The sequence below is a fragment of the Sitophilus oryzae genome, unplaced genomic scaffold (genome assembly GCF_002938485.1).
Source record: "Sitophilus oryzae breed Bouriz unplaced genomic scaffold, Soryzae_2.0 scaffold_910_pilon_pilon, whole genome shotgun sequence".
NCBI lineage: Eukaryota > Metazoa > Arthropoda > Insecta > Coleoptera > Curculionidae > Sitophilus > Sitophilus oryzae.
Window position 1 is genome coordinate 2366766 of NW_022147540.1, and position 14077 is coordinate 2380842.

Sequence of the window (14077 nt, forward strand, 5' to 3'; positions counted from 1 at the left end):
TTATCCTCTGCCGCAATTCTTGCAACGAACCTGGTTTTGTCTTGTAGACTAAACCAGGAGTGTGTGTAACCCCACAAGAAAAAGTCTAAAGGTGTGAGATCAGGTGACCTTGGCGGCTACTCGATTGGACCCCTTCTGCCAATCCGTTGCCTTGGATAATATCTATCCAACCACCGCCTTGTGACAATAGAATAATGCGGAGTGGCTCCATCTTGCTGAAAGTGTATGAGGTCGTCATTAAGAGTTAAATTTCCTTCCAAATCTCTTTAATTTTCAACCTCATTTACTATGGCTGGCTCTATCAAATTGTTCAGCTTTTCCACATAAGCATCACTGGTCAAATTTCCGTCGATGAAAAATGGACCTATAATTTTATCGCCTAGTATTCCGCACCAAACATTGAGCTTTTAGGAATGTTGGGTGTGTCCTTCAACAACAATATGCGGATTCTCATCGCTCCAGTATCTGCAGTTCTGCTTATTCACAATTCCGTTTAAAAAAAAATGAACACTCATCACTAAAACAAATATTTTTAGTAAGTGAAGGTTCCCTTCAAATTTCCTTAGTCATTAGTTCACAGACCTGAATCCTTCTGTCTAGATCGTCGTCGCCAAGTTCCTGCAGAATCTTCATTTTGTAGGGATGGAATCTGTGCATTTTCAATACTCTCCTGACAGATGTTTGAGATGTACCTGTTTTTGATGCCAACTGGCGTGTTGATGCTTCTGGATTGACCGATACCTGACCAATAACTTCCATCTGCATTTCTTCATTCAGTACCCTGGACCCTGTCCTTGTTTTATTTTTGACCGACCCAGTTTCTTGAAACTTTAAAATCAAATCTCTAACATAAACGTGACTTACGTTTTTGTCCGGATTTCTCTCATTGAAAGCACGGGCCGTTCTCAAATAACACATACCTTCAGCACCATAAAGAAAAACTATTTGAATTCTTTCTTCCACAGTATAAACCATTTTTCTTTCAAATAAGCGAATTAAATAAACGTTTAAAATACCACCAAATTTGCAAACGATTGAAAATCGATAGAAGACAGTGCAAAAACGCAAAAATATGCCGGTTTAAGATTCCTGTTTGTTGAAAGTAAAAAAATAGATGATAAGGGAGAATTTGCGTTATCGCAAAATTAGGCTGTAAAAACATCTTTGTGTTGCCTTTTTTATTATCTACATTTAAAAATAGCATTGATGAGATTAGAAGTGAGGGGATGGCACCTAGGGGTGGGTCGGGGTCGTTTAAAAAATGCCTCATTTGCCTCATTTAGCTTGGTCCCAAATTGTAACTTATGCTGAAAAAATTACTTTTTTCATTAATGTCCACGTAATTTTTCGTGTAAGGGGTAGTTTTTCAATTTCACCCTAAAAACGTTATGATCGTCGTTTAGCATTTTTCATGGGCTTTATTTAAATATAGGTACCTTATTTTAATTTTAATTTATCCTCCTCCATTTAACGTTTCGATATGCCTAAAATGATATAACTTGCTGAGCAGGAGACTGTTAAAGATTTGTGTTTTTATTGATGGCTTTTATTATAAATTTTTCTGCTCATAGTTTAGAAAAAGGCTTATTTTATTCAAAATTTCAGAATGATGTATTAAATTTTATACAAAATGATCATAAAAATATAAGAAGTATAATAAAACACTAAAAAAGTAAAATATTTTAAAAGGAATTCTTAATTTAAAAATAAAGAAAACTTTTTGTAGAATGTGTATACTTAAATTTCTAAAAACCAATAATTTTGAAATTTTGACATGTCATCTTTTTTTTATTGGCAAAATGCTACAATATTCAGATATATTTAATAATTATCAGTTCATAATATTATAATAAACACACTAGATAGTCTGTCTAATTTATCCAACCCAGATTGTTTTAACACAGACTGTCATGTCTAAGTATATGTTCTGTTCATTACTGCAAAAATATTAAAAGAAACACTAGTTCACCATGTTACAAAAACAAAATATTCCATATTTTTGGGAAATGTAGAATCCATTTTTAATATTTAGACTAAAATGCATGTCTTACCTCTGAACCATACCAGACTGTCATTTGCTTCGTCCATTTGGTTCTTCGAACTCAAATATACAGGAGATTCCGGTATAAATGAAAAACTAAGCAGGAACACTAGTGGGAACACTGACGATATCAAAGACAAAGTTCGCAAGTCTGAGATCACACCACCTAAAACAAAATAGAAACATTAGTGTCTACTTTTATCAAAACCTATTAAAAAAGTTCTATGTTTACTTCATAGTTTCCCATGAAACGGTTTGACTGACAGGTAAAATGTTACGTGTAGGCGCAGCTTTACCTATTAAGTTGAAGTATCAAAACCGCATTAATTACTTAGTTAAAGTTAAAAATAATCATGATATCTACAAATTTAAAGTGTTATATTTTTGTTATTTTTAGCCTTATTTTCATGAATTTTTTAGCAAGCTGTATAGTATAGCAGCTAAGGGAGTGAATACAAAGCGTTAGGGTACCTATATTTTACAATTTTTTTTTCTGTTTGTATACTTGAGTACTACAGATGTTTTCTTTAAAATCGTTAGTTCTGTTATGTTTATTAAAACCAGGACTGTATCGTTAGTCTTTAGCGTTTTTTTTTTAATTTAGAGTATCCAATGCAGCGTCATATGACGTTAGTTACGACAATAGTCACCAAAACCATCGCATCATATTAAAAAATTACATCAAAACGGAACGATAATTGGAAAAATTGCAAATCGATCGTGATCAGTTCATTTCACTGTTAAAAATTAACCAAAGCATGTATTGACATGAATCAAAAAACAAAATGCGCCGGAGTTATGTTTTTGACCGTAAAATTATATTTTAGGAAAATTTACACACGAAATTATTGCACAGGGTGTTTTAAAGTAAAGATAAAAAATCAACCCCTCGATTAACCCTGTATAACATGCCAAATACTTGTGTTTTTTTTTGCATCTGATTATATAAAATACTGTCATCATCATCATCATTTAGCTTGTAAAAAATGTCTTTACCTATGTGGTGGATTCATCTCTTGGAGAGATCATTTAGCTTATTCCGTCCACTGCTGAACAAAAGCATCCTTCAACTCTAGCCATCTCTTTCTATTAAAATTTAATAATAATAATAGTTATTAAAATAGAAAGAGATAAATTACTGTAGCAGATTAAAAATGATCATAATATAATAAGGTAAAAGCGCGGTAAATAAATAACTACGTCTATAAATAAATACCTGTACAAGAGCTTTCTCTATTTATATTTATTTAGCAAATATTTTTATTTAATTGAAATATTTAGGCACCCGTGCATTGCACAGAGCAAATATCATTAAATAGAAATTTCAAATACCTCTGGCATTAAACATGTGTGTGGGATGGATTTAGCAAACGAAGTGAAATGTTTACTATTTTTGCCCTTCAGCTGAAACCAGGAAAATGTAGATAAAAGAACTAAAATATATAACTAATCGTAGGAAATTTATATACTTTTCAATTTCCTCATCCGCTTTGGCTGAAACTAGGAAATGTAGATAAAAGGACTAAAATATATAACTAATCGTAGTAGATTGAAAAGTATATAAATGACATAAAAAGAATGAGATAATATTTTGATATTATTACGAATTTTATTAATTGAAACACAACTTATTCCTTACAAGCTGGTTATCTTGTTTTGTTTTTGAGTATTCGCGTTTTAACTATGGCGCGACCCTAAATCATATACTTACGTGGATAAATCAACGCCATAAGTTTAGCATTAAAAAATATGTCTCCAACATCACGACATGCCATTTTCAAACCTCTTTATTGCATTTATACCCCAATGCATTTAAGGTCCTTCGTGGAACAAAATCACATGAAGCTGATTTTTGGTTAATATCTAGTTTTGGTCGCCCCGATTATCATACAAAAAGTCCCCACCCCTGCAAGGGTGCAAACCACCCCCAAGGGTACATTGATATGGTTGGTTTTTTTTTATATGGTTAGGTACATTTATGGTTGATTTTTTCGAAAAAAGACGAGATATTAAAATTGAAGCGAATAAAATTATCTACAAATTGATGTATATAAGTCTATATTTTATTTTACACAGTGGCGTACAGCAAACGTTTAAAGTCGAGAAAGTCCATTTTTTTGTACATTTTTTAAAGTTTTCGTTATTTATTACAAAAATGGTTGATTTGAGAAAAAAATACTACATAACAAAATGGAATCCAGTAAAAATACCTACAAAATGATGTATATAAGTGCATATTTAAGTTAACACAGTGGCGTACACTAAAGGTCTTTATGTTGGTGTTAATATTTTCCATCGTGTAGCGTAAAATTAATCTAGTAATTATTAAAATAAATAAGGTACCTTATTTAAACAAAGTCTTCTTCGTGGTCATCCTCGTTTTCATCAGTCTGCTTAGGGACGAGAACATTGCTACAGGACTGTCCTTGGCATTGCCAACAGAGATTGGAGCAATCTAATCCAGCTTTTTTGCAATTGCGCAGTTTTCCACAATCTGTCCTACAGTTGCAGAACAACAATTTTAAAATAAAATCTTGGGCAATGGGCTTATTAACAGTTATTGGTACCAAAAGCCCTGTTTTTTTCCATCCCCAAAAGGTATATAGCATCCAATTCAATCCCCAACCATGCCTGAGTTTGGTGATACACCCGCAAACTGTGGTTGGATGCAGCGTCGGATGTTGGCGGCAGAGATGTCAAGGAGAAGGTCGAGTTGAGGCTTTGTCGCGCAGTATTGTTGAATTTTACGAACCATAATGTTCATTATCAACAATATGTTGATCTAATGATTTTATTGATTTATCGGCTCCATATAAAATTAAAAGAAATTCTTCTCCTACAGAAATTAGTTCACTTTTGTTGGCATTTGGTGTTAAAAACTGCTACTTTCCTTTGTAATTCCGGATTTTTTCTAAAAGCTTATAGGTTGTGAAGTGAAGTTGTGTCACATCCAGAAATGGCATGGCAAAGTAGGATAGACGTTGTAAGGACACCTATCTGGTTCTGCAGGGAACCTATGTGCGTGCTTTTATTAAGTTTTGTAGTTTGGCCAGGTCTTAACATGAAGATGTCGGATTTTGTTTTAAATAGTAGTAAAACCATTAAGTTAGTGTCTTCTCCAACCAATGTTACTCGAATTTCTGATTTTCCTAATTCTAAAACTTTGTCCACTATAAGTATATCTGCATCACCGTCTGCCTGAAATACTTGAACACCAGCTTCTTTAAGTTTTGACTCAGTTGTTTAATAAATAACGACTTATTGTTCTTATTCGAAAAAAAATGTGATTGGTTGATGGTTGCCATAGTGTCTTCCGAAAATTGGATGTCAGCACAAGTATTTTTTTCATACCGACCATAAAAACGGAAAGTTGTCAACCTTTAGAAAAAAATCCAGAGTTACAAAGGAAAGTAGCAGTTTTTTTTAACGGCATATGCCAACAAAAGTGAATTAATTTCAGTAGGAGAAGAATTTCTTTTAATTTTATATGGAGCCGGTAAATCAATAAAAACATTAGATCAACTCCGGTTCGTAAAATTCAACAATACTGCACAACAAAGCTTCAACTCGGACTTCTCCTTGGCATCTCTGCCGCCAACATCCGACACTGCATCCAAGCACAGTTTGCGGGTGTATCACCAAATTCAGGCATGGTTGGGGATTGAATTAGATGCTACCTCTTGGGGATGGAAAAAATAGGGCTTTTGGTGCAAACAACTGTTAATAAGCCCATTGCCCCGGATTTTATTTTAAAATTGGTGTTCTACAACTGTAGGACAGATTGTGGAAAACTGTGCAGTTGCAGAAAAGCTGGATTAGATTGCTCCAATCTCTGTTGGTAATGCCAAGGACAGTCCTCTATCAATGTTCTCTTCTCTAAGCAGACTGATGAAAACGAGGATGACCCACTGTGTTAACTTAAATATAAATATATGCATCATTTTGTAGGTTTTTTACACGTATTAATTTTACGCTACACGATGGAAAATATTAACACCAACATAAAGACCTTTAGTGTACGCCACTGTGTTAACTTAAATATATACTTATATACATCATTTTGTAGGTATTTTTACTGGATTCCATTTTGTTATGTAGTATTTTTTTCTTAAATCAACCATTTTTGAAATAAATAACGAAAACTTTAAAAAATGTACAAAAAAATGGACTTTATCGACTTTAAACGTTTTCTGCACGCCACTGTGTAAATTAAAATATAGACTTATATACATCAATCTGTAGATAATCTTATTGGCTTTAATTTTAATATCAAGTCTTTTTTTGAAAAAATCAACCATATTCGAGATAATGGGCGAAAACTAAAAAAATGTACCTATGGGGGTGGTTTTGGGGTGGTTTGCACCCTCGCAGGGGTGGGGACTTTTTATATGTTAATCGGGGCGACCAAAGCTAGATATTAACCAAAAATTAGCTTCATGTGATTTTGTTCCACGAGCACCATAGAATCGAAAATAACGGCCCTGGAGTATAATGAAACTTTCAATAGATTTGTCTTTTCCGAGGTCTTTTTTGTCTTTTATACGATTTAGAAAGTACAAATTATATATAGTTATGGACACCAACTTTTCATTGTCATCATATTGTCATAATCTTGTCATAATCATATGTCATAATCTTATTTCAACAACGCTTTTTTTGCGTTTTTTATTTTAAAAATTGTATTAATTACTCTTTTATCGACCGCTTTTATATAGCAAAGGATGCAAGTGTGTTCAGTGAGAAGTTAATTTTAAGATTGTGAAATTGTATTTCTATTTTTTTCGTTGGATTTTCTAAATACTCGTAAAAATGACGAGTATTTAGAAATACTCGTAAAAATGACATTAATTTTCAAAGTAAAATAACCCTATATCTGGAGTTATTATAAAATACTGGACTTGCTTAAAACGGTAAAGAAAAAAATGTGCTGCTTTTATCGAGATCTAACAGCCCTGAAAATATTTGCACTTATTTAATACTCGCCCTGTATAATATAATAATATGACACAGAAAAAGAACTTAATATGAATTATTGTGATAGCGCGATAATGTATTTGTATAACAAGACCTGCCCTTCATTTGACTTTCAGCCTACAGTTTGTTTCTTGTAATCGCATAAATATTATTTATAAGTAATGAAATATTGAATAAAAAAAATATTTGCAAAAATAGTAACAAACGAATTTAAATGTTAAAAATTCAGTCGCAACTGACCTTAATACCTGTTAAACTTCTAAACAGAGCTTTATTTATACAACACAAATCGTTCTCTACAAACATCATGCGAGGGCATTTCGTGGATAACCCGAAATTAATTAAATTTGCGTGACGATATACCCGCGTGCGTCTATCCAAAAATAAATTCTCGTTAATCGCAAAAACGATGTTTTTTTAGTATGAGAGGTGTAATATGGCAACATAAAAAATCCTTTTTTTCTCAAGAGAATAAGATACATATCTTATAAGTCATCAAAATGTTATTATATTATCAGTAATCTACAATATAATAGTTTATCGGAGGCTGGTCTCTTTATCAGGTACAGCTAGTAATGTCTTAAAATCTATGTTTTCGAATTAGCAATCTGATCGAAATGTGCTAATCATTGCAAAACAATGAAAACCAACAACCCAGACGACTGCAGATCAAATGAATCCGATTTACAAACTGGCAAAGAAAAAACAATATTTTGGGCACATTGTAAATCGACGACGTGTTAGCCTAATACGTCGCTACTTTACGCATCACCCGAACTAACCCGAGCGGCTAATGTGTCGGTGAATTCCTAATATGAGGGTATGAGGGAATCCAGAGCCCCTATGTAATTACGGCAATGCCAGTACCCTGCATAAGCTTGTGCAAGTCAGCCTATGACACACTATGATACCTTCCCGGACACAAACGGTACATTGTGAAACAGGAAATTGTAGAGAAAAACAAGCCCTGTAACATAGTATACAACATTTTAATGAACAGTGCTTTCCATAAAATGAACAAAATGAAAATGATTTCTTTCGACAACTATGAAACTATGATCCCTTCTCCGACACAAACGGTACATTGTGAGACAGGAAATTGTTGAGAGAAACAAGCCCTATAACATAGGATACAACATTTTAATGAACAGTGCTTTCCATAAAATCAATAAAATGAAAAATATACGAAATAATATACATGTACTGATTTCTTTCGAAAATCGACAACTATAAAACTATGAACCCTTCCCGGACACAAACGGTACATTGTGAGACAGGAAATTGTAGAGAGAAACAAGCCCTATAACATAGGATACAACATTTTAATGAACAGTGCTTTCCATAAAATCAATAAAATGAAAAATATACGAAATAATATACATGTACCGGGATTTCTTTCGAAAATCGACAACTATGAACCCAATGATCCCTTCCCCGACACAAACTGGTACATTGTAAGACAGGAAATTGTAGAGAGGAACAAGCCTATAAAATAGGATACAACATTTTAATGAACAGGGCTTTCCATAAAAAACAATAAAATGAAAAAATATACGAAATAATATACATGTACTGATTTCTTTCGAAAATCGACAGCTATGAAACTATGAACCCTTCCCGGACACAAACGGTACATTGTGAGACAGGAAATTGTAGAGAGGAACAAGCCCTATAACATAGAATACAACATTTTAATGAACAGTGCTTTCCATAAAATCAATAAAATGAAAAATATACGAAATAATATACATGTACTGATTTCTTTCCAAAATCGATAACTATGAAACTATGAATCCTTCCCGGACACAAACGGTCCATTGTAAGACAGGAAATTGTAGAGAGAAACAAGCCCTATAACATAGGATACAACATTTTAATGAACAATGCCTTCCATAAAATGAATAAATATGATGAACCCTTCCCGGACACAAACGGTACATTGTAAGACAGGAAATTGTAGAGAGGAACAAGCCCTATAACATAGGATACAACATTTTAATGAACAGTGCTTTCCATAAAATCAATAAAATTAATAATGTACGAAATAAAATATACATGTACTGATTTCTTTCGAAAATCGACAGCTATGAAACTATGAACCCTTCCCGGACACAAACGGTACATTGTGAGACAGAAAATTGTAGAGAGAAACAAGCCCTATAGTCATAGGATCGTTGCAAGTTCCTCCACTTCTTAACTTGCTTTCCCACAGAGAAAATATCGCTTGCAATCCAGAACCTCGCGGTAGCATATTATATGCTTTGGTGTTTGAGGATCTTACACAAGGCTACAGTAAGGATTTCCTTGATACAGATCTAAAGGGACAGAAAATTTTAACTCATTTTTAAGAGTAAATTATTGGTTATGCAGGGTTGTAGGTAGGAGTTGAACGTGTGTAGTGTTTCTTCGATTGCATCTCGCAGGATTAACAGTATCAAGTCATCAACATATCTCTTAACAAAAGAAATATTAAGGTCAATCTTGTTGAGACGGCCATTAATTAGATAATCCAAAATAAAGCTACACAGTATTGGTAAGATACCTACATTCATTTAAAAAATATTTTAATAAGCTCAACGAAAAAATTCTCTTTGCATATTTTGTTTCAGCACCATCAAACCCTGAATAATAACTAAACATCGCTAAGCTATTAAGTAGCTGCTTGCGTTATATGTATACCTGTATATACATCCTACTCCTCAAGTTCGCTGGAAGGCATCTTCTGTCGTACACTCAAATGCATTCCCCTATTACGTTTTGCTATTTTAAGCGGCACTGTAAGATGTAACGGTAGTTTAATCGGTTTAAAGGTTAGAAGTAAAGAGGTTAGGTAAGAAATTGTTTTCTGGATGCGTTTTAGTTAAATTAGCATTCTATGTTTACCAGTTGTTCTCTACTTTCAAAGGAAACAAAATAATAAATACCACATAATTGCACCTTATTCTCTTAATATAAGGAATAATTTTTACTGTGGATGCAATGCGGAATTTTGGATAAATATAAAATTAATATAGAAATATATGTATAAGTCTATTTGATCAAAATGACAAAAATCTTATCAGTCTAACAAAATAATTAACAATTTAACAACTCAAAGAGCTATGGAACGATGTATGCTAGGGGTCTGTCTGCGAGACAAGACTCGCAATGAAAACATCAGGAGGCAAACAAGAGTTACCGATATAATTCAGGAAGTGGCTAAAATGAAATGGGAATGGGCTGGCCATGTTGCTAGACTGGATAAAGACAGATGGACGCATAGAATAACAGTGTGGAGGCCTAGACGAACTAAAAGAAGTGTGGGACGTCCACAGAAACGCTGGGTGGACGACATTAAAGAAGTGGCAGGTAAACGGTGATTAAATACAGCACAAAACAGGGAGACATAGAAAAGGATAGGAGAGACTTATATCCTTGTATATGAATTTTTAAAGTAGCTCAACCTAAGACGTTTATGGATGTAAAGCACCAGATGGCGGGGCGTATTTCACAGTCTTTTACTACAGAAAAATATTTTTTGTTACTCTGAATTTTGAAGCGACCAATAAAAACAGAGAAAATAAAAATCGATAATTTTCGGACTGTGCCAATTGGTTACTAATCGACCAGATACTTTTGTCTATTAGATATGCTATAAAAGCTGGTAATTATACAATCTGACCATTGTAAATACCCTCCGACAAATTCCGCAAGGCCGACGAGGCCGATGCTTTTCACTGATAAGAAAAAAAAAAGGTTTGTTTAGATAATTTTCGAGATATTTTTTCTTTCTGAATGCACAGTTTTAAAGTATTTTATATTCTTTGTCAGCTTGATATATTATACTGGTCGCACGTATCGAAGTTCTGTTTCTTCTAGTTTTAAAAAATCTTCTTATTTCATTATAGTTGTAGTGGTTGTAGTGTAAAATTAGATTAATTTTATTAAGTTTAATTATAATGTTTAGTGTAGAATACCAGAAATAGTTTAGTAGTGTTTTTATAGTTTATTATTTTGTAGTTAAGTAGTAGGTGAAGGGGTAATTTGGTTATGTTTTCTTTTTGTTTGATTAATTAGTAAGTTTGATAATTTTTTCAGTGTAAAATACAAGAAGTAGTGTAGTGTTTTTATAAGAGATTATATTCGTTTATTTTGTAGATGAGTAGTAGTAGGTGAAGGTATTTGGGTATTTTTTATTTTTGTTTTTCTTCTAATTGTAGTAATTCTATTAAGTATTGTGATAGATACATATCTTCCTTCAACTTCGTTGAAAAGTGCGTTATCATATCATTTTGGTTTTCTGGTAGTAGAATATACGAAAAAAAAAATCAGATCAAATTTATTTTAAATTAAATTAGTCGAGTCTTATTAATCAAATTAATCTAGTTAAATAATAATAATAGTTAGTTTCTAAATACTATACAAGGAGAGTTTCCTACGATGTTCTCTATGGGTATCTCGGAAACCACTGGAGATAGAGAGTCGGTTAAATGGGGAAAGAATTACAGTTTTGTGGGGTCATAAATATGCGCCTTTCGGATTTTTCTGAGAAGTTCAGGGCTTACTAGACATTTCGAAAAAAACAAATTTTGGCTATTTTAAAACTTGTCTCTAATTCCATTATAATCTACCATATAATCGAAGAAAAACGGCGTCTACGATGGCTATGAAATAAAGATCGTTGTCATTTTATATGTAAAATTATATGGGAAATATCATCGATCGATAAAAGTTGTAGATAATTATATACCCAATGAGTTTGTGTTTTCTGTTCTTTTATGCCTGTCATTTTTGACATATGACACAAACATTATGTTTTTTTTAAATGGAAACCCTAGTTGGCCATGACTTCATAAAAAGCCATTCTTTAAGCTTTTCAGCGATATAGGTTTAATATGTTTTTTTTTTCGAAAAATTACAAGTTATAGCCAATTTTTTTCTTTCTTGGCTAATTCACATACCAATAATACCATGCCAATTAGTTGGCATCAAAAATGTAAAAAGTTTTGTTTTCAAAAAAAATATCGTAAAATTCGTAAAGCACTCAATTTAGAATAAAATAATCTAAGAATGAAATGATTCTTTTATAAACCTGCGTTAAATCAAATTAAAATAGGTAGGTAACTTTTTTTTTTAAATATTTATTAATAGCAATTAACTTTATCATAAATTATAAATAATGTACCGACATATCGAAATAATAATTTCTTTGTTAATACGGTTTAGAATTCTTAAAATAACAGGCAAAAATAATCCACAATTTACAATAAAATAAAAGTTTCGTTTAAATTTCTTAATCAGCAATCAGCTGATCACAATTAAAGTTCGCGGAAACCCGGGCTATATTATTACATTACTCTGAGGAAAATAACGAAAATAATCGATATTTTTGAGTCCGCCCCGAAAGGTTCACGATTTGTCCTCCAGTTGGCAGCACATTTTGTCTAGTCGGTTGAACAACTTTAAGAATATATAAACAAGGCTTATCCAGGAGTGGATGAATCCGGGTTGAGGAAGAAGAAGAAGATTTGATCAGACAATAAAAAAACAGTGCATGGACATTTGAGGAGACTAACTGGGTATAAGGTGTCATGTCATCATCATCATCATTTTCAGCTTATTCAACCATTTCCAATTATTATGGTGTAGCCTCCCACACATATTTAGATACTCTCTTTGTAGTTGGGCCCATTGTAGTCTATTGTTGGCTATGTGAATGGATTATCCCTGCTAATTTCCTAATATCATGGTCCCATCTCAGGTTCAGTCTTCTTCTAGGTTTCTTAATTCCTCAAGGGTATCATTCTGTTTGTAGTCCATCTGTTATCCGTCCTTCGTGCCAGGTGTCCTGTCCATTGCCACTTCAGGGATTTGACTCTGTGGATGACATCTATTACCTGGGTCTTTTGTCGTATCCACTCTATTCTTTAACGGTCTCGCCAGATTATCCGCAGCATATTTCGTTCCATTGAACCGTTCTAAGTGTCCAGATTTCGCATGCATAGGTCATGACCGGTAGTAAATATTGGTTGAATATTTTCTTCTTTAGATCAAGTAGCATTCATGTCATATATTTCATATTTCTAGGTAAGCTGCTATTTTAAAATAGTCGAGGTTCAAGATACACACACCGGAAAAATCTAGGGATATCATTTTATTAAAGTTAAAAATAAATGTTTTGAATAAACAACCACATATTTGTAGGCCGAGTCTTTCTACTTCGATTGAAACGAAGTAGTCACACTAGTTATTTCTTAAATTTGGGATATTTGCAGAAGTGTTTGTGCATTTTTGTCAAATGTATAAAAGCACCTAGCATCAATTTTTCGAATTTAACCTGTACTGGCTATGTTTTATGATAACTGGCCAGAATTCGTTCAAATAACTCTGTTTAATTATTAGAAACGTAATATTATATGGAGCGTAGGCATCTTAACTGAGACGAAATTCTAAGGGCCGTGGGTATATCGAAGCTGGAATGCGCCGAATCGACGTAGCTAGAGCATTAAATGCAACGAAAAGTGTAATATCGCGATAAAGTGCACGCTACCGTGGAAGTGGTGATGTTGCTGAAAGGCACACAGGGCGACATCGCATTGCTACCCCTCAATAGAGATCGTTTTGTTCAATGCTCGAAGGGCCGACCGACTCTGCCACCCCAGCACCAGAGCTTGGTTTAATTCTCCAGGAAACATATAATGTAACCTTTAGTCCTGACACTGTTCGATTAAGTTAGATTAAGAGAGGTCAATTTAAAAAGCAGACGCCATTGGATATAGCTCAACCCTTAACGAGGAAGGGGAAATCAGGAGATTTTTTACGATATTTACAATGGGCTCCAAGATCATGTTCAGTGGTCGAATGGACAATGGGCCAATGTTCTCTTCACGGATGAGTCACGCTTGAATTCATCCGGATTCGAGAAGGCGTAGGGTATGAAGAGAACCAGGAAATCTTATTCAGTTGGATCATGTTCAGGAAGTGCACCCTTATCAAGGTGGAACAGTTATGGTCTGGGGAGGAGTCCAGTTAGACCGAAAGACCGATCTCGTTTTCAGAAAGGATTCACATCGTGATTGACGA

General features: G+C 33.5%; 1 protein-coding gene across 1 annotated transcript in view; it reads right to left on the bottom strand.

The window, feature by feature from the left end:
* The window catches only part of LOC115890758 (facilitated trehalose transporter Tret1-like), a 53108-nt gene that overhangs the window by 13611 nt on the left and 25420 nt on the right, over positions 1-14077 (bottom strand). The window contains exon 4 of the mRNA XM_030911083.1: positions 2052-2207. Coding sequence (XP_030766943.1) covers positions 2052-2207 — 156 coding nt within the window. The remainder of the gene's footprint in view (positions 1-2051; positions 2208-14077) is intronic.